The sequence below is a fragment of the Fukomys damarensis genome, unplaced genomic scaffold (assembly GCF_012274545.1).
Source record: "Fukomys damarensis isolate Sample0158 unplaced genomic scaffold, DMR_v1.0_HiC HiC_scaffold_22, whole genome shotgun sequence".
In the NCBI taxonomy this organism is placed as follows: Eukaryota; Metazoa; Chordata; class Mammalia; order Rodentia; family Bathyergidae; genus Fukomys; species Fukomys damarensis.
The window spans coordinates 1,169,957-1,189,819 of NW_022900934.1; the positions used below are offsets into that span (position 1 = coordinate 1,169,957).

Consider the following 19,863-nt stretch of genomic DNA (forward strand, 5'->3'; position numbering starts at 1 on the left):
GTTGCTTGAAAAGATTATCTCTCTCTTTTTTTTTTTTTTTTTTTTTTTTTTTTTTTTTTTTTTTTTTTTTTAATTTTTGGTAAGTGGTTTTGTTCTATACTTAAATGAGATGTATAACATGCTTTTCTTTTTCTGTAGGAGCTTATACCAGGAGCAGACTTTAGACTGTCTAGGTTGATGGAAGTTTGAATCCTCACTCGTGAGTAGTGACTGACTGCAGTGTGCTGAGAGCTGGCCAACAGCAGGACCAAGCAGCCTCGTCAGCCAGGTTTTGTGTTGTATTTAGGATTTCAGGAGACAGTGTCCAAGCTATCAGTGATAAGGCAGGTAAAGCACCAATACTATTAGAGTAGCAACAAAATGTTAATATAATAAGTTTTATATTTCCTACTATTGAAGTAGCATTCTTTGTAAATAAACAGATCTAATATAGTACTCCCCAATACTATAAATGTTACCTTGAGGTAATTACATGAATATTGAACTGTTAGGAATTTGATTCACTGTTCTTTCATTTTATCACTGGTTATTTTATTAGTGCTTACATGTGTGTATTGTAGAGGAGAATTCTTCCTGCAGAAAGCCATCCCTATGGCAGCAGATAGGGGGTTTTCTCCCAGCCCTGCATAAGGTTCCTTGGGTCTTGGAAATAGGGGATTGTGCCCACATCCTATTCTTGATGAAGTCTGGTACCAGCTCCTGTAACTGCATCTTGAGAAGTTTTTTCTGTGGAAAATAGGACTTGACCCTCTTGCAGATGCTATCAGGTATTACCTCCAGGAGTAGGGATGTGGCTCAGGTACAGGGCACAAGTATTCTTGAGGCCCTGGGTGCTATTCCTGTCATCTCAGATGAAGAAAGTAAGTTTTGGTACGAACTGGTTGGTTTCTATAAACAGAGAAAACATTTTCCTAAAATAATTTTATCATGTGAATGAATTAGCCTTCATTGGTGGTTTGCTAGCTTGGAAAAGAATTCTCCAGATCAGTTTTATCAGCCATGCATAAAAATGGCACGGCACAGTGTCCCCTGTGCTCGAAGACACAGCCAGCCTTGGATAGGTGTGGCTTTTAAGTGCCACCCAGGTGTTACCCAACCTCATTGAGTACTCGGCCTTCATGGCCTACTGCTTGCTTCATTGCTTCCTACCTGTTTGGTAGAGCGTGGCCCTAAGCAGGTAGTGGGGACATTGTACATTGGATTTGCTGCTGGATTTTTTTTCCTACTGAGCATTTGCTATATAACTGAATTTTGTGACTCAACTTGAAGTTGTCTCAAACCACTGCATAGGAAACAAGGTCAGAAGCCCATCATTTATGTAAAAGTCCACTTTTGTAAGTAGAAACCTGTCTCATTTTAGGGCCATTCATATTTCCCTTGAGCTTGTGCCCCTTTATGCACATAATGTGCCTCAGTGGTCTGAGGATCACAGTGTGATTACTTTTTACACTAGGTATGGATGATCCAGGGGACCAGAGCAATGAGGAAGCACCTAAAGCTATTAAGCCCACAAGTAAGGAGTTCAGGAAGACTTGGGGGTTCCGGAGAACAACAATTGCTAAGCGCGAGGGTGCTGGGGACACTGAGGTAGATCCTGCTGAGCAGCAGCCACATAGTCTCTCCCTACGCCGCAGTGGGAGGCAGCCAAAGCGCACTGAGAGGGTAGAAGAGTTTCTGACCACAGTTCGACGCCGAGGAAGAAGGAATGTGCCTGTTTCCCTTGAGGATTCCAGCGAGGCAGCATCCTGTCCAGTCACAGATGTGGAGAGTGCCTCAGAGGGTAGTGTTGAGAGCAGCTCTGAGATAAAGAGTGTCCCTACACGTGGTTCCAAGCGGGGGAAGGAGCGCCCTGCCTCTTCTGAAAAGGCCAAAGGAAGGGATGAGCAGGGTGACACCTCTGACAGTGACAGTGATGGGCTAACTTTGAAAGAACTTCAGAATCGTCTTCGAAGAAAGCGAGAACAAGAACCAGTGGAGAGACCCCTGAAGGGTGTCCTGAGTCGCCTGAGGAAGAAGCGGCGAGAAGAGGACCCAGGTGATGCTATGGAGGTGGAGGTGGCCAGAGCTTGCCGCGATGTGCCACCCTGTAAGCAAGAGTCTGAGGCTGGTGAGGGATCTGTGAACCAGGCAGGAAAAAATGACAGAGAGGGTGAAACAGAGGGCACAGTGGCTCAGGAACCTAAAGATGAAGACCCTGCAGACATGGGCAAACCTAAGCCTGACTGTGAGGTTTACGACCCCAATGCCCTGTACTGCATCTGCCGCCAGCCTCACAATAACAGGTGAGTCAGAGTCATGGGAGCGGAGGTGCTGCTCACTCTTATTGAAAAGTCAGACATGAAAATGGGTAGAGAGAGTTTCCCATTTGTTTGGATATTAACAGATTCTCAGACTGGACTGGATTAGCGGTTTTAATTGATAAAGATGTACAAGTCCAAGTGTAAAAAGAAACAGATGTAGAAAGGGCTGCCTGTCACCATCCTCCCCATGGTGTCATTTACATACTGGTGTCCAACAGGGAATAAGAGGAAGAGCTCACTACCTCAAATCGCAGGAGCTACATGTACCAACTGGCTGCTGTGCGGGTGGTGAGACTGATCTGCCATCCCAGGTCCTATAGGAGAGTGAGGCTCTGCCCATTTCCTTGGGACATGGAGACCCTAAGTGCATGCAGTGCTAGGATGGACTGGGTGCCAGGTGGTGCTGGGGGTATGAGTTTGTCAGGGGGTGATGGTAGAGATACACATGAAAACCTCTAATTCACTCTTCAGGCTCTCTGGTCAAAGCAGCAGTGAAACGAATATGACTGAATGGGAATTAGACTCAGTACTTCTTTACTTTATTCATGATAAAACGTTCAGTCCAGTTTGGGCTTGTAGATTGTTGGAAAATGATAATCATCACTTCCTTCTCATTCCTTATTTCATACTTTTTTCATGTTAGGTTTATGATCTGCTGTGACCGCTGTGAGGAGTGGTTCCATGGCGACTGCGTGGGAATTTCTGAGGCTCGAGGGCGGCTCTTGGAGAGGAATGGGGAAGATTACATCTGCCCAAATTGTACCATCCTGCAAGTGCAGGAGGATACAAATTCAGAAGCCACTGATGAGCAGGAAACTAGATGCAGACCTGCAAGTGTGGATGGCACAGACTGCACTAGCATAGGGACAATAGAGCAAAAGTCTAGTGAAGACCAGGGCATCAAGGGTAGAATTGAGAAAGCTGCAAACCCCAGTGGCAAGAAAAAACTCAAGATATTCCAGCCTGTAAGTATTTTATATACCAAGGTGAGCACAAAGGTGGGGTGGCCTTACTGGTGTTAAATTTGCTGCTGATAGAAATACTAAGACTAGGAATTCATTTCCCTTTTGAATAAATGAGGCTTTGCTGGGCCAAGTGCAAGGGTGCTTGAGGTGGGCCCTGTGGGGAAAGCATTCTGTACTTGAATCCTGTCTTCATATTACAGCATTCTAACAGCGCGTTTTTTGAAAGCCCTTTTGACCTGCTAACTGTTCTTAGCATTTTTTTTTTTTTAATTTGCCTTTCTGTATATGTTTCTGTTTTTGGTTTTTTCTGTATGGTGTTCTTGGTGAAGTGTGTGTAGGCAGAACACACCCTGGTCCCTATACTCAGTACCTCATTTCTCTGCCTAGCAGCTGTTTCTTCATTTTCTTCCCCATCTGTTTGGATGTTTCCCTGAAGCCATGGATCTCTGTCACATTCACTACCATCAGCTGGCTCATGTGTCTCCAGCTGTGTGAGGGGCTGACTCAGCCTCCCTCAGCCCCTGGATCCCTAGCCTGCCCCATCCTGTCCTGCAGCAATGTGGAGGTGGCTGTATGTCTAAGCATCTCTACCGTGATGCTCTCACCTTGTGTGATTGCATGGTAAGAGTATCCGAGGACTTGGCCACATTAAGCCATGTGTGGACATGTTAAGAGAAGATGTGAAAATGTGGTATCAGCTAATAATACCACATATAATGAGAAGTCATAAATTTCATGTCCTTATTGTTAATGTTTGACATTAGCATATATGCTACACTAGCTAAAACTTCATTTCAGTAGTGGGGGACAATTACGCTAAATGTTTAACTGTTTTGCTTGAGTATATTTGAGGAATGGGTCTGGTGTGTTTAATCTTGACCATCAAAAACACTTGAGTAATTGTGTGTTGGTGTCCTAGTTTGTTGTTGCTGTGTAACAAATTAGCACACACATACAGCATAAGGCGCAACATGCATTGAGGCTCCTGGTTTCCCTGGGTCACAGCCTGGCCCAGTTGAACTGAGCCCTCTGCTCAGGGGTCTTTCAAGACTTTAGTCAGAGTGCAGCTGGGCTTGTAGTCTTCTCATTGGCTCTGTTGGGGACACTCTCCTCCTGGAAGCCATCACCTTGCTTAATGTATGACACCTTTAGTGTTTGTGGCATAGAGGTAATAGGTTATTAATTGATTACCTGAAACTCTTTAAGTGATCATCCTGTGTTCCATTTGGCAATCTTCCTTTCCTGTCCTAACTATGGGTGACACCATTCAATCAAAGCAGCTTATTTCGTACCACACATGGAGTCTCCTGTTGGGAAAGGCCCGGTCCCTCTTTGAAGAATCTGATTAAGTCTGAATGTCTTGGCTCCAAATTATCTCACTGGAATCTGCACATCTGGTCCCTGGTGGAACCAGCTGTGGGCATGGTTATGAAATCCCACTGTGTCCTCAGTGACGCTCATGCTGAAGGGGAAGAAATATGCAAAGCATGATAAACGGGCCATCTTATTGTCCTACCCAGCACAGGACATTAAGAATACTTTGTGTGTCACTGTTATTGCCCCTTAGCTAAAACACCCTGGCCTTGGGCACTGGGCATGGTGAACACATTTATAAGTAACTCCAGCACTCTTAGGAGACTGAGGTAGGAAGATCAGAAGTATGACCCCAGTCTGGGCAGTTGAGCTTTTGGGGGGACCCTGTCTTTAGAAGTACAGAAAAGGGCTGGAATATAGCTCACTGCAAAGGCTCAGAGATCATTTCTCCATACACAAAAAGAAAAGTCTCTCTTTGTTACTGGCAGTGGTGCCATGAAAAAGTGCTTTTCCTGCTGATGTTGGCACATCCATTGTTTGAAGTCATTCATTTACCTCTGCAGGTCATAGAAACTCCTGGTGCCTCGCGGTGCATCGGTCCTGGGTGCTCCAGTGTGGCGCAGCCTGAATCGGTGTACTGCAGTAACGACTGCATTCTCAAACATGCAGCAGCTACTATGAGAAATCTAAATTCAGGTAAAGAACAAAAACCAAAGCCTAAGGAGAAAGTCAAGATGAAGCCAGAAAAACTCAGTCTTCCAAAATGTAGTGTTCAGGTAAGCTCACCACAGTTGCCATTAAAATCTTTAAGGGAAAAAGTATATTAATAGTGCTTTTCCTGTGTGCTTCTGCATATTTACTGAAGGAATTTGGGGCACAGTAGGTGTTGATGTCATTCAGGTCACCTTTACTTCTTGTAATGCTCTTCTGCTATTAGCCTAGGGCTTACATAAGTTGAATGTTGCAAAGCAGCACAGACAGCTGGCTACCCTGGACAACTAAGGCATCGGGATACGCCCCCAAGTGTGGCCGGTCATACCCATTTTTTTGAGTGCATAACTGAATCACAGGGTGATTTGGGTAGGATAGGTTCTTGGGTAAGGATGTGTGCTTCATATAAAGTAGCTTTCATAATTGCCTCATTTTTCTACTCATGAGATTTGGGGAAACCAGAAATGTCCAGAAATCAGAAGCTTTGTGTTAATTGGGAAGTTAATCTTGAGGCTTATCTAGAAATAACCATCAGTGACCCGCCTTGTTTGGGACATGCAAATTATATCTACTGCTGTTCCATAATATCTAGTTCCTTGTCAATTGCTTGCTTAGGCTTTGAATGGCTTGATTTAGTAAGAATGGTCATTCTGGGGCCAGGGATTTGGCTCAGTGGTTCCGGCACCTGCCTCGCAAGCACAAGGACTCAAGTTCAATCCCCGGTACCAAAAAAAAAAAAAGAATGGTCATTCTGAATCCAAGAGCTGTTTGAGAGCAGTGGCTGGTGCACACAGTGAGGGGGACAGCATAGCCAAGAGTGCTGGGACTGTGTCTTAGTATCCTAATTTCAGACCTTATTGAGAACCAGATAAGTCATTTGTCTCCTTTTCTTTGCAAGTACCTTTCCTTCTCCATCTGGTGCTCAACACATCCTCACAGGCCCATTCCACTTTGCAATCGGTCTGATTCTCTGCCTCACATTTTGTGGTATTTTGGCAGGCTTATGCGTCAGCAAAGTAATAGAAAATGTCATTTTAGGGACATTCATTCGTGAATAGTTGAAATAGGTAAAATCCTGCATGCTCTTTGGCGTTGCATACACTTAACAACTGCAGGATAAAATCCCTGGATCAGTCAGGAGGTGTTTTAAGGTGACCCGAAGAGGAGGGTGTCACAACACTCACTGCTCTGTGAAAGGACACAAAGGCGTCATTTCTGACCTCTTTAATGATTAGATTTTCACTAATTATCCAGGCAGGGATTAAAATCTCTATACACAAGAAGCCCGCTCCAGAGAGGAAAGAAAATGTGGCGAAGAAAGTGATGGTGACTCCTCCTAGGAGTGACACAGTGGGGAAGGAGGCAGCCTGTGAGAGCAGCACACCCTCCTGGGCCAGCGACCACAACTACAATGCAGTGAAGCCAGAGAATACTGCTGCGCTCTCCCCACCACGGTTCTGTAAATGTAGGTATCCCCGAGGGTTTGACCCTCTGGTCCCTTCTCTCCCTCTCCGGATAGCCACCTGGGGCTGAACAGGACGGGGAGTCACAGCTGTGTTTTAGTGCTGATGTTGGAGACCAGGTCACCATCACTTGGAAGCAAATGCCCATGTCCAGCATGCCTCCAGAGCCTGGTTGTCCATCCTTAGCCTGTGACCATTCTTCTCGGTGTTTTCCAAAGAGCTGCACAATCCTGCCTGATAAATGGCTCACCACAGTGGTGCAGTCCTTTAATATCTAGCTTCAGTCAAGATGAGGCTCTGGTAAGTACTTACATTAGCTCCAGCAGAATCGGATTGCATCTTTGTACTTAGCCCAGTCTCCAGATCCACCACTGTTGAAACACCAGTTAGTTGAATCACAGCCATGCATAGAACTTCTGTTTTCCCGCATCACTACTTTTTGCACATAAAATCACCACTACAATGGAATGCTGTAGGCATCTCTGCAAATTACTCTTGCATCTAGTAGCTTTGGTGCAACCTGTAGGAGTTCACAGAATTTTTGACCTGATGAAGAGATTGTCTTCTTGTCCAGTTCACATACTACACACCTACATAAGTAGACATTAAAATTTTGAAAGCCATTTGTTGGTGCTATGCACACTCCACAGTAAGTGAACATGGCATCGTTGACACTGAGAAGATTGTCCTCACTAAAGGGAGATTGGTGGGCTGATGTCACAAGGGCAGTGGCTTCCTGGCTCTCTCGAGTGTTTAGACTGCTACCCTGCCCCTGGTTTCAAGTGAATGAAATGAAGACATTCAGGTCCGTGTGTGAAACCTCAGCTTAGACCATGCAACTTGGATCTGTTTCTCAGCCTCATATTCCAAAGATAAATCATAGACATTTATATTAGGGCCCATAGGGAATATCTTATTCTGATTTTTATTTATGTTTTTATTAATGCTCTTCATAGTTTATTTTGTCCCTTTTTGAAAGCACTAATAGATTAAATAGCCCTAAATTCCAAGAGTACAGCTATACTATATTTTCCTTTCTTTGGGCCTTTAGCACATCATGTGAGGGGAAGGTGCTGATGCAGGTAGGTGCCAGGTGTCATGTGGTTAAGAACTTGAGATCCCAAAAGTCCCAAGACAGGAAGTGAAATCACAAGTAAGTTGAATGAACCAACTGCTGCATCCTGGTGGACCTTAATACACCTTAGGTGGGTTAAGGAGCAGATTTCATGCTAGCAGATGAAGTATATCAAGTGTTCAAATTACAGAGCTCTTAAGACAATACATCTATAAAGCTGACAAATACACAGAAATGAGCAGCACCTATGTGTGAATGGGTAGAGGGCAGTCACTTGGTGGTAGGGGATTAAGTGCTTTAAGTTGATGATAGGCACATAATAATGCAAGAAGGAAATACCGAGGGTTTAACCACAGCCCAAATACCTAGTGCTTGGTTTCAGTCCAACTCCCCTGTCTGTTCAGAGTGGAAAACCATCCCTGAAACTTCAAAGGGGTGTTGAGACACTGTGTGCTGGAGAGAGGGAACATTGGTGGTGAAGGTGAGAATGTGAGATCTACAGACAGTCACTGTGTCCTATGCACATGGGGAGGGAGGAACAGAAGGAGCTCAGAGGATCAACGGGTCGGTCAGTTTCTGTGTATGGAGGTGGGAGGTCTGGCTTTGACTGTTCCCACCTCTTCTGCACACTGGCTCTTCAGTGGAGTTCATGGGCTCCAGTGGCAGGAAGTTGGGATAAATGAACAAGTGGACAAGCTTCCCAGCACACACACATCTCAGAATTGATGGACATCCAGACTACAGCACATATAAGGGACAAACATGGAGCTGCTTGCTTCTAATAATTACTCTTTTTCCCAGAAACATCATTTTCTCAATGATTGGGAAGCCAGAGTGATTGGTAAAGCAATCCAAATACCAGTACCATGTCTCTGTCTCTCTTGCCCCAAACATTTCCTCACCTTTGGGGTACGAGGGCACATTCCCTAGGACTTGGGTGGGCGGGGTGGGATGGACAGCACCCATAGCCCCCAGCCCTGCCTTCCCATCTTACTTCAACTAGGGCAGGGGTTGGGTGGTAAGGCTCGGGGCGGGGGGAGGAAGGCAACTCAGAATGCTTCCAGTCTGCTTTCTTGGGAGCTGATCCACCTACGGCTCCACGTGTCTGAGAAGAACCACATGGCAGAGCCAAGCTGCCGCAGCTGCTCCTGGAGGTGCCTCAGCCACATCCTGCCCCCACATCCCTGGTGTCACCGTCAGGGTAGACACAGGCAGGTGTGGGCCTAACTACACAGGAAGCTCTGCTGCTCCTTCCCGTTCTCCAGGTGATATGATTCACGCACAGTTGTGCCTGTGATTTGTTCCTTAACATTTTCTAAGGATGTATGTACAGTTTTCTGAGTTTATGCAAATCAGCATTTTATTGTAAGGGAATGTTTTGTAATACATTTTTTGTTCCATGATATCTATAAATGGAATTTTAATGTTTATAGGCACAATTTACAGTGTTTTGGTTTCCCTAAATGGATCATTGTTAATTGACATAAAACACTGGGATCTGTGTAGATTTTGATGGGAAAGCATTTCATCTATCTAATTAAAAAGGAAAATCAACCACTTATAGCTCCAGCTCCCAGCCGTTTGCTGTTCATCTTACCCAGGTAGAAGAATTTTCTTGCTGATAACCACACGGATGGTCCCAGTGGTGTGGTGAACTGGATTGCAGAGAACACAGGTTTCCACTGGTTTACTCGGGGTGTGGGCTCCTGCACACATTTCATTGAAATCATAAGGGGAACCAATTCCATGTAATAAATGCCTAGTGGGTACTAGAATCTTAAGATTTCTTAGAAATCTAAAAATGGTTTCTTTTTAAATACCAGCTACATGAGCCATTATAGCCATTATATCAAGAGATGTCACTGGCAATAAAATGAGGGTGAGATGAACCAAGGCTGTCTAAACCAGTCTTCTCCCATTTGGGTGAAAAGTCAAAATTTATACAGGTTAAATGATTTAGCTTGACAGCTGTTTTTTCATGTCAGTGTAGCTGGAATTATCTTGGTTGTCAGCATGACATTTTTGTAAAGCATGTTAGCATTTTATAATTTTAAAGAAAATTAACCTATTCAGAAAATTAGGTCATTTTATGAACTTGAACCTGCCAGGTGGACCTCTCAGCATCATCCTGCACTGTCCTCCAGTCTGTCCTGCAACTGCCCTGGCCTCTTGAGTCCTTTTAGCCTCTGTGTCCTTCAGCCTCTTTGGGTAATGGGTGAGAGGGGTGGAAGTTTCTGGTAGGGTTGGTCTTTGAATTCACCTATCAGTGGCCTTCCTGCAACTTTTTGGAGCTGTGGATCTGCTCTGTTACTTCCTGAAGATTAATACTCCTGGAAAATTTGGTGGCATTGCAGATGTCATCAAGTGCAAAGATCCCCTCTGAAGATGCCTGCTATAGTTCCTCACTAGCTTCAGGTATATTTGTAAGATACTTAGGACTTTGTTGCTGTTACCATCAACATGCATGTAGTTAAATTCTTAGTTCCTGGAAGGTAACAAAGTAAACTTAGAAGATTGGTAAGAATGTTTCCTACTTCATTTATATCAGTGAAGGTTGAGGCAACTTTATTTTGCCACAACCCTGGAAGAGCTTGGCAAGAAAAACAAAGTACTGGGCAGCATACTCCTCACTTAGTGTCTACATCAGGTATCCACTTTGTGGTTTTACACATTTGAGTATGGTCCACTGGGTCTGAGGTTCCTGGGGGGTGGTAAGTGGACTATTTTAACATGCTGCTCTCCTATTTATGTTAATAAACAATTCAGGCATAGTGAAAGGACGCTTCTTAAACTTGAACATTACCACAGTAGTGCCCCCTGGTGACTGGAAGGTCTTGAGAAGCAGCGCATCACTTCTGTGAGTCTTGGTTTGGCAGCGCAATGCAAGTGGCCCCTTGGCTGGGCACACAGTGAACATGAACGAGGCTTCATCACACTCTGTTGAGGGGCTCACTTTGAAGTGTAGTTTGACCAGCTGTGTATCTGTTACCAACCCAACATGAACTGTACTGTTTTACTATTCAAGATAATTATGTAAAACTTGCCCAAAGGAAGGTAATTTACTTACAGATTTTTTTTTTTAATTAAAGTTTCTTACGTAGGGTTAGGTATCTCCATTAAACTGAAAACACAAAAATACTGACAAACAATTGCCTAGGAAAGCTTTTTCATACCCTAAAATAACTTGGCTATGGATGTCTACAAAAGTAGTCAGAATGGCCATCTACACAGGAGCTTCTATCATGTAACCTGTGTTCCACATTTCATGTTATTAACAATGTCAAAGCAAATTAGTAACAACACTTTTTCTAAGTATAATTCATTTGAAAATTATAGTAAGGAGCAGAAGCAGAATGTTTCCTCCTGCCTGTCACCTTCACTTTCTGCAGTAGAAAAGAACACTGAAGAAACAGTAGAGAATTGAAAACCAAATTGTGCACAGGCTCTGAGAGCAGAGCACTATGATGTCTGAGGGAATGGACAAGAGTCCTTGCATCAGTAATCCATGGTGAAGATTAAGGGAATGGCGTCAGTCCCTGATAAAAGGAAAGCCCTATGCACAGCCCAGTGGTTTTCACTAGTCTCCCTGTGAAAACCCTTTGGGGACAGCACTCACCACTGGTCATGGGTACCTGGGGCAGTTGGGGATGTGTAGATTTTGTCTCACCTTTTCAGGGGCCTTCCCCTCTAGTTCCGCTTCCATCTGGGCAATTGCAGGAGTTCTGAAGAAAACATGGACCTGATTTCTTCCAAGGGAGGCCAGATTTTTCTCCACCCTTTTCCCTTTGTGGCTCATTAGTGCCACCCAATGACCATTGGTGGCATGGCGCCCCAGTCAGCCCTCCGGTGTGAGGAAACACCTGGTTACAGCAGGTTGCGATGGTCCTGTGCACAGCAACCTGCTGTTAAGAGCTGAACTCCAGATGGAATTTCCAAACGGCCAGCCCTGGCAGCCCAAGTTTCACCTGGGGCAGTGGCCTAGGCTGGTGGTGATGCTTCCTGAAGCAGCACTTTTCCTCAAGTTGAAGGAGGCTGTGCTGGCGTAATGGCTCCTCTGTAGGAGGGTGAATTGTGGATGTGGGAACCGGGCATTGCTCCTGTGAGCAGTGGATGCTGCTGCATAGTGCCGCCTGGACAATGCAGTGCTACCCAACAGAGTTGAGCAGCAGGCCAGGTGGCACTGCTTCCAAACAGTCATGTTCTGTATGCTGCTGGGGTTTTTGGGAGGGGGTGGATATTTTCTTCCCTTCTGTGAGTTTTCGATTACATAATACTGTAAAAAATGAAATTAGGGTCTGAGTTTTAAGGCTCGCTGGCAACTTCCCTAGCATGCATAAGATGGTTCAATCATCAGCAACAGAGCACAATTTGGATAGGAACTTTGGTGCAGTTCTACTCAAAAATAAGTTTCTCATTGTCATTGCAATTCTAGCAGCAGCTGGCCCAGCCTAGTACCAGCACTATATTTTCCACAAGGGGGTGTGGGTGTGTGAGACCCCTGGAGCATTTGGTGTATAGAACTCTGTGAATTTTAAATACTTCCATTTTAAAAGTACAAGAGGGGGCTTGATATGTCCTACATACTATCAGCGGTGAACTTAAAGCAGATTTCTCAACATCCATCAGTAAGCGTTGTTTGGCCAATTTGTGTTTCCGTAATTACACCTGTGTACCATTGGCAGCACAGGCAAGGGATCACAGAAGTTGGCTTTAAGATGGCAGAAGGCACTGGTCTATAAAATTGGAGCCATGCCTTCTGTAGTGGATGCCATTCAAGTGTGCATCTGTTCCATGGTAATCTATGCCCTTAGTCACATGTATTGAGGATGTCCTGGAAATACTTTAAACTTGGATTTTTCCCTTAATTAGGACAGATAGGCTGGTAGATCAGTAGAGGTTCAGGTCTCACCTTCAACATGTCATTCTACAGCTTAAGGTTTCAAGAGATGAAGGTTTTGTTGAGCTCACATGTGTTTGTAACCAGAAACAAGGCAGAAGTTAAATGTTGCTAACAGTTTATTTGAGGTCATACCGCACAGGTGTATAGGGGTTTTGTCAAGGCTCTGAAAATGCCTTGGGCCGGCATTTAGAGTTAGTAGTATAATATCAAAGTTCCCTGCAGTTTCTGTGTCTAAAATGCAGTGGTGGAACAGGTTTAGTTCTCCCCTCCATTTGTGACAGGTATGGTGCATGCTTTTTGTTACTGCCAAGAGGCTGGCTTCCTGACTGGTGGTAAGGTACATCCCTCTGACAGTATAGATTTATTGTGCCCCTGCTCACTTCAAAACTCTTCCGGTTGGTGTCATAGCACTTCCTCCTCACTCTGATCTGAAAGGTCAGGGCTGCCCCCTAAGAAGAGTACAATCCACTGTTTTTAACACAGACTGAAACAGACCCTGTGAGTTAACTCTCTTGTTAGCAATAAATGTCCAGATTTTAAATACAGTGAGTATACAAGCAGAATCACCTCATGCTGTGTCACTTAGGAAAGGTTAAATTCTGATAGTACTGTAATAATGTCAGGAAGTTGGAAGTTAAATGTTCATTTTACATGTCCTTGTATAACTCAAGTGTCCTGAACAGTAAAAGTACTTTCCCTGTGTTCAGTTGTGTCCCTGTTTCCTCTTTGTCAGACATTGCCATTGCTTTGCAATGCACTGTCTGCAATTCCAGGTCCCTCAGGGCTTTTCCTCTTTGTTCTGTTCAGAAGGAAGTTCCAAAGGTGTAACTGGATGAATGGGTCAGCATAGTGTGCAGTCTCCACAGCCACCTGAAGGCTGGGAATTGGGAATGCTTCTGGGCACAGGTCTGGGACAGGTCGGTGGCAAGGAGCTGTCCCTGTGTGGTATGAAAGAATTTTTACCCAACTATCACTGTGGGGATTTGGGGCTATGAAAACCTCAAATGGCCTTGATCCTTGAAACACTGCTGAACTGTGAGTCCACATTAATACTATTGTACATTTTGTAAAATTCAGAGATTTACTTTATCTTCTAAAGTTAGGGAAACTAACAGCCCTAGCCTTTTACTGACATGCGGTGGACTTGGCTGCATTGGAGCATTGCAGACTGCTGGATAAAGGCTAATGCCCTCATCCCCTATGGACACAGCCATGTCTGTAACAAGGCTGCATTGCATCCCCTGGTCTCAAAACCACTATGGAGCAGTTTGTGACACCAGGCCTTTGCAGATTGAATCTCGGCGCTTTTAGAATTTTCAACCCTCCCTGGTGTGAATGGTGACCAAAGAGTAGTTAATTTTTAATCCCTGGTCACATTACAGGTATGATTGAAGCACCTGTTGACTCCAGTGTAGGGTTTGTGGACTTGGAGCTGCAGGGTGCTGGGGGAAAATCTCCCTAGAGGAGGCGTTCTCTGTGCAGGGACCAGTGAGACAGGCAGTGCTGCTGTCTCACTGGACCCTGTTTCCAGACATGACTGAATAGTGCTTTCACACAGGATCTTGATAGAACTGATTCTGTCCTAAGGAGAGGCGAAGTTGGGGGGCTTTAATGACAATCTTTATTTGAATTAAAAACACCAAGTTGTCACCTCATCACACAAAATTTCATCTCCAGGGTTGTATGTGTAGACATCTATAGAACAGCCTCGCTGTATTCACATCTGTTGCTTGGTGTGAAAATACTGGGTCTGATTGGCTTGTCCACAAAAACCATGAAGTGACATATGACTTCCATGCTTCTGACAGCCTCCTTGGCCCTTGGAGTTGCTTATACATGGGAGGAAAACTTGTCCATTTTCCCTTTCTGACAAAATTTTTGAAATATAAAGCACCAAGTTTATCTTTGAGTTCCTTGTAAGGGATGTTTTAAAAATACTTTTAATTATGTAAGATTTGTCCTACAGTGTCAGAACTTTGTGATAAAATGGAGCCCTGTATGCTTATGATTTGAGATAGAATGTTTAATGTAATAATATAATCAAGTAGTTCTGAAATAAATTGTGACTATCATAAATACTTCTGCCTACCCTTAGTTAACCTCCTTTTCTGAACTTTAAGATTTTAAAGTTCTTTGATCCAAATGCATCTTAGTGATGCTCAGAAAGTACACTTGAACTTAGTGTTGACTGTTCTTCGAAGTCAAGTGGCATCACTTGTGTTGGCCGTGTCTCACTCAGCATCCCTGTGTTCTGCTCTGCAGCTGTGAAGGATGACAAGAGAGTGGAGGACAGAGCGGTGGGACCAGCCTCGGGCCCAAAGAAAACAGCCCTTCCAGGCTCCTCAGTGGGCAGACAACCTTCATCCAGAACTCTTGTTCCAAAGAAACCGCCTTTCACAAACATGGCAGGAGCCAAACCGGCCATTAAGAAGTCACCCTCAGGCTTTAGAGGCCCCATCCCCAAGAGGCCCTGGCTCTTGCCTACCCCATCAGGCACCTCAGCTGCCAGGCAGGCACGACCAATGCCTGTTGCGGTGGCGGCTGCTTCCAAAAAGGCACTGGGCTCTACTGCTTTGGTTGGATCCATAAGGAAGCCAGTGGGAACTTCCACACCCACAACTGTTCCAGCCATGGGACGCCTCGGGTCCACAGGCTCTGCCCAGTCACAGCCAAATTCACAAATTCGGCAAAATATAAGACGCTCCTTGAAAGAGATTTTATGGAAAAGGTGGGCTGTTTGACTTTGTATCTTAACCTATGGAAGTAAGGGTTTTCCATTTATAATGCCATGTTAGGATTGCTCCACTATTTAAGAAAATGAAATATATACACATACTGAGTGGTTCATTTGGTCCCTTTTCTCATTCTGTTCAGAGTCAATGACAGTGATGACTTAATCATGACGGAAAACGAAGTGGGAAAAATTGCCCTCCACATTGAGAAGGAGATGTTTAACTTGTTTCAAGTTACAGATAATCGCTACAAGAGTAAATACCGCAGCATCATGTTCAACCTCAAGGATCCTAAAAATCAGGTGTGTGAACCATCGTGTATGTGGGATCATTCCCGGTGGAGTGATACACGTGCTGTCTCCTGTCAGCGATGTCACATAATATACTGGACCCAGTATTTAAAGTCTTGATACACTTGGTATTTAGAGATTTGATACACATTCCCCATTCAAGGATCCTTCCCTCTTTACCTGCAGTCCTGTCAGGGATCTCGTTGGTGCTCCCACCACCTACCCTTTTTACCAAATGAATCTAAATGTCATAAAAATCACATGCACATATCCCTTTTCAGCTGAGGTTTCCTTAGAAAGTGATGTGAACCACCCCTGCAATAGCCTCAGCCTAGAGGCTGGAAGGATTGAGCTACTGCCCTGACTTAGCCGTTCCTACCACTTGCCTCCAAGGTTGTCTGGGGTTCTCTCTTTACCCCTGTATTATTTATCTTTTGAAAGTGACAAAACCGTTACTAAAATGAAGCTTGTGACATCTTAATCTTTAATCTTTTAATGTTCTGCTAATATTAACGTAACTTAAACATAGTTCTGTTTATTCTGTACGGTTCTGCTAACAGTTTAAACAAGCATGATCCAGAACCTTAAAGTAGTGTGTGTCTTCAACTGTGGACCCCATATTCTCCAGATAGAATCTTTTCGGAGGGGGCCTGTCGTGGAATAGCATGAAGATTGGAATATTGAATCAATATAGCTGGGTTTTTCCTTGGTGCCTATGCTTTCTGATTTTCAAACCATTAGTCTCAAATGATTATCAGTACTACCCCCATCACATATTTTCTTCGGTATCATCTTGTTAGATGTTTCAACTCATGCTGGACAACATCTAAATTGCAGTAGTAGATGCATTTTTTTGTACCTTTCTGTTCTGTGTATCTTTGCCCACAAAACTCACAAGTGCTATTTTCCTGTATTTTAGGATCAGGATAAAGTGTTCTGGCTGCATGTCCCAATGGTCAGCAAGCCCTGTCCTAAGGGACGGATTTCCTGCTTTCTTCCTAACACTCTTTTTGACTTCTTTTCCACCTTGAGTCTGGGATTTGTTTACTGAGGCTCTTGGATGTTCAGCATAGTCCATGCTGCATGGCCTTGAAGTCAGCTCTCAGCTGGGCCTGGCTGGTGTTTCCTTCTGAGAGGCTCTTGGGGAGCTGGATGGGGTTTCCTTTGTAGGGTGTGGCCCACTGCTGCCCTCTGTGCAGGGCTTAGGGTCTGTGCCTGTGGCCCTCTGATAGGACTTAGGCTGCTTTGTTTACCCACATCTCTACATATTTGCAGGTACTTAACAGTTTTTTCAATGACTGACTGAAAGATTTATGTTTATAGGGACTCTTCCATCGAGTGCTGCGTGAAGAAATTTCTTTGGCAAAACTTGTAAGAATGAAGCCAGAAGAACTTGTATCTAAAGAACTTTCTATGTGGAAAGAGAGGCCAACAAAATCTGTGAGTACGAATGGCAAATGCTAACTTGAGTCCATGGAAGCTCAACTGTTCCATAAGTTAATAATCTGCTGCTTGCAAGGAAATATGGTTGTAGAATTTGGGGCTTAAGACTTCGTTTTTATTCTCTTTTCAGGTAATTGAGTCCAGAAGTAAACAGCAGAATGAAAGCAAAAAGGCTGTCATGAAGCCAGAAACCATTCCTGACATGGAGGACTCTCCACCTGTGTCAGATTCAGATGTGAGCACTGGGGATGTTAGGGATTAAAAAGAGTAAGATTGACCCCTTCCAAATGCTTCCAGAGCCTGCATTTAAGACACTGAACTAAAAATAGGTGTATGTGGATGTCCAGCTGCAATGATTCCCACTACCTGCAATCAGTGGTTCTTAATCTCATGAGATTCTGTCCTGTGTGCCATTATTTGGAAAGGAAATGATCTGGTTGTTTTTTTTGTTTTTGTTTTTGTTTTGTTTTGTTTTGTTTACTTTTAGGAGCAGCAGGAATCAGTACGTGCTGCCCCTGAAAAAACAGCTCCTCTTCTCGATGTGTTCAGCAGCATGTTGAAGGACACGACAAGTCAACACCGAGCCCATCTTTTTGATCTAAACTGTAAAATTTGCACAGGTGAGCCTAATCTGGGGAAAAACTGGAAATCAGACAAATTTTAATGATTCTTAAATCACATATCCTCCCAAAAGTGATTGTACTCAGCACAAGTTAAGACAAACAAGGCAGGAGTGGATTTCTGGAGTTTGCCCTACCTTCATCCTTTGCTTTTGATTTCTTTAAGAAGTCACTACCTTGGGCCAGGGGTGTAGCTCGGCAGTGCAGTGCCTGCCTGGTAAATGCAAGGTCCTGAGTTCGAGTTCCCAGTACCCACCCCCAAAATCATCACCTACTTATAACCAGCTGTGAAGGTACTGGATTTCTCACCAAGTCTGTCTTCACGTTCCTCAGGTCAGGTTCTGTCAGAAGATGAACCAGCTCCTAAAAAACAAAAAATGTCAACTTCTGCTAAGAAAGAAGACTTAAAGCCCAAGCCTGACAGCTCTCCACCTGATCCAGTTCCTCACTTGTCTGGTGAAGGTTCTGCAGAGATTCCGCCAGAAAATGCCTCAGAGACAGACCTGGAAAGGGCCTCTGGTCCAAAGCCAGAGAAAAAGTATATCCCTGGGCCTCCAGAGGACAGCCATCCAGAGCTCTCCCTGACAGAAAGCTCCTCTCCCTGCCCCACTTCCTGTGGGGTTGGGGTGGTCACCACAGTCACAGTGTCAGGCCGAGACCCCAGGACGGCTGTGGGTGGGTCCTGCACCGTCATGGCCTCTGCTGCAGGCCATCTGGACAGCTCTCACACGGTCGAAACCAAGCCAGACCCGCTAAAGCCCGCCCTGACCTCTGTGACACTGCCCAAGTCCATACTTGCTAAGCCGTCCTCGTCTGCTCTCACACGGTCGAACACAAGCCAGACCCGCTAAAGCCCGCCCTGACCTCTGTGACACTGCCCAAGTCCATACTTGCTAAGCCGTCCTCGTCTTCTGACCCGAGACATTTGTCAGTTCCACCAACACCAGGAATCAGGTGGGTGCTTGAGGTGGGGTCTTCAGCTGGCTGGGATCTTGTTTCTTTGAGATGAACAAAGGTGGTGATAAAATCCTTCAAGTCTGATTTTACTCCAGAGTCCAGCCTCACGCCTGTGTAGCCTAAAAAGGCTTTGTTTTAAGATTGGCTGATTACAATGGATCTCTGAAATCACAAGGATCCACAAATTGTGAAAAGCCACAAATTTCGGCTGTGGTCAAAAAAATGCCTATTTGTGTGGTTTAAACCCTAAATATACTATGTACTGCAGTTATGTAATTTAATTTAATAAAATATTGTATTAGTAAAGCCTTAGAAAATGCAGTGCGTTTTAGCAGCACCTTGGGGATCTTGTGGCTTAAGGAAAACAAGACAGAGGACATGAGAGCTACATGCAGTACCGCACCTTGTCGTGATGTGGGAACGCTGGTGCCTCTGCAGAGGAGGGTGCAGGACAGCAGCCAGTCAGCAAGGAGAACTGAATTTAACACTCTCAGCTTGGCTAATAGCAAACCTCCCGCCAAAAAAATCAACTGTGGAGGATATTTGCAGTTTTTGTAAAATTATAGGGGTTTTCAGGAACCATTTATTAGGCTCTAAGGAAAAATCCAAGAACAACTGAGGCTGTGAACTCTGAACCATGTCTTCTCAGGGTTATACTGTACCGTTTTGGGAGCACAGATCTTTCATTTTTTGAGATTGGGTCTTGCTGTGATGTTCAGGCTGATCTTGCACTCACAGTAACCCTCCTGTCTCAGTCACTCCAGTGTTGGGATTACAGATGCACCATGTCCAGTGGGGCCCAGATTTTGAAAAGTTTGAGGGCTGGGATTTAGCTCAGTGGTGCCTGTGCCTGCCTCGAAAGCACAAGGTCCTGAGTTCGATCCGCAGAACCATAAATAAATTTTTAAAATCTAGCAATCCCAAACTCACAGTCTTCCTGCCTTAGTCTCCAGAGAAGCTGGAGGAACAGGTGTGAGGCACTGCACCCAGCCTTTAAAAAAAGAAAAAATTGCCAGGAATTTAGCTCAGTGGTTCCAGTGCCTGCCTTGCAAGCACAAGGACCTGAGTTCAATCCCCCATATTAAAAAAAAAA

At 44.6% G+C, this 19,863-nt stretch overlaps 1 protein-coding gene across 1 annotated transcript in view; it reads left to right on the forward strand.

The window, feature by feature from the left end:
- The window catches only part of Dido1 (death inducer-obliterator 1), a 46,083-nt gene that overhangs the window by 10,877 nt on the left and 15,343 nt on the right, over positions 1-19,863 (forward strand). Inside the window, exons 2-13 of the mRNA XM_033767117.1 lie at positions 139-327; positions 1,454-2,282; positions 2,944-3,265; positions 5,143-5,355; positions 6,545-6,755; positions 14,991-15,456; positions 15,603-15,762; positions 17,074-17,190; positions 17,324-17,428; positions 17,681-17,813; positions 18,147-18,621; positions 18,717-18,767. Coding sequence (XP_033623008.1) covers positions 1,456-2,282; positions 2,944-3,265; positions 5,143-5,355; positions 6,545-6,755; positions 14,991-15,456; positions 15,603-15,762; positions 17,074-17,190; positions 17,324-17,428; positions 17,681-17,813; positions 18,147-18,621; positions 18,717-18,767 — 3,080 coding nt within the window. The 5' untranslated portion in view covers positions 139-327; positions 1,454-1,455. The remainder of the gene's footprint in view (positions 1-138; positions 328-1,453; positions 2,283-2,943; positions 3,266-5,142; positions 5,356-6,544; positions 6,756-14,990; positions 15,457-15,602; positions 15,763-17,073; positions 17,191-17,323; positions 17,429-17,680; positions 17,814-18,146; positions 18,622-18,716; positions 18,768-19,863) is intronic.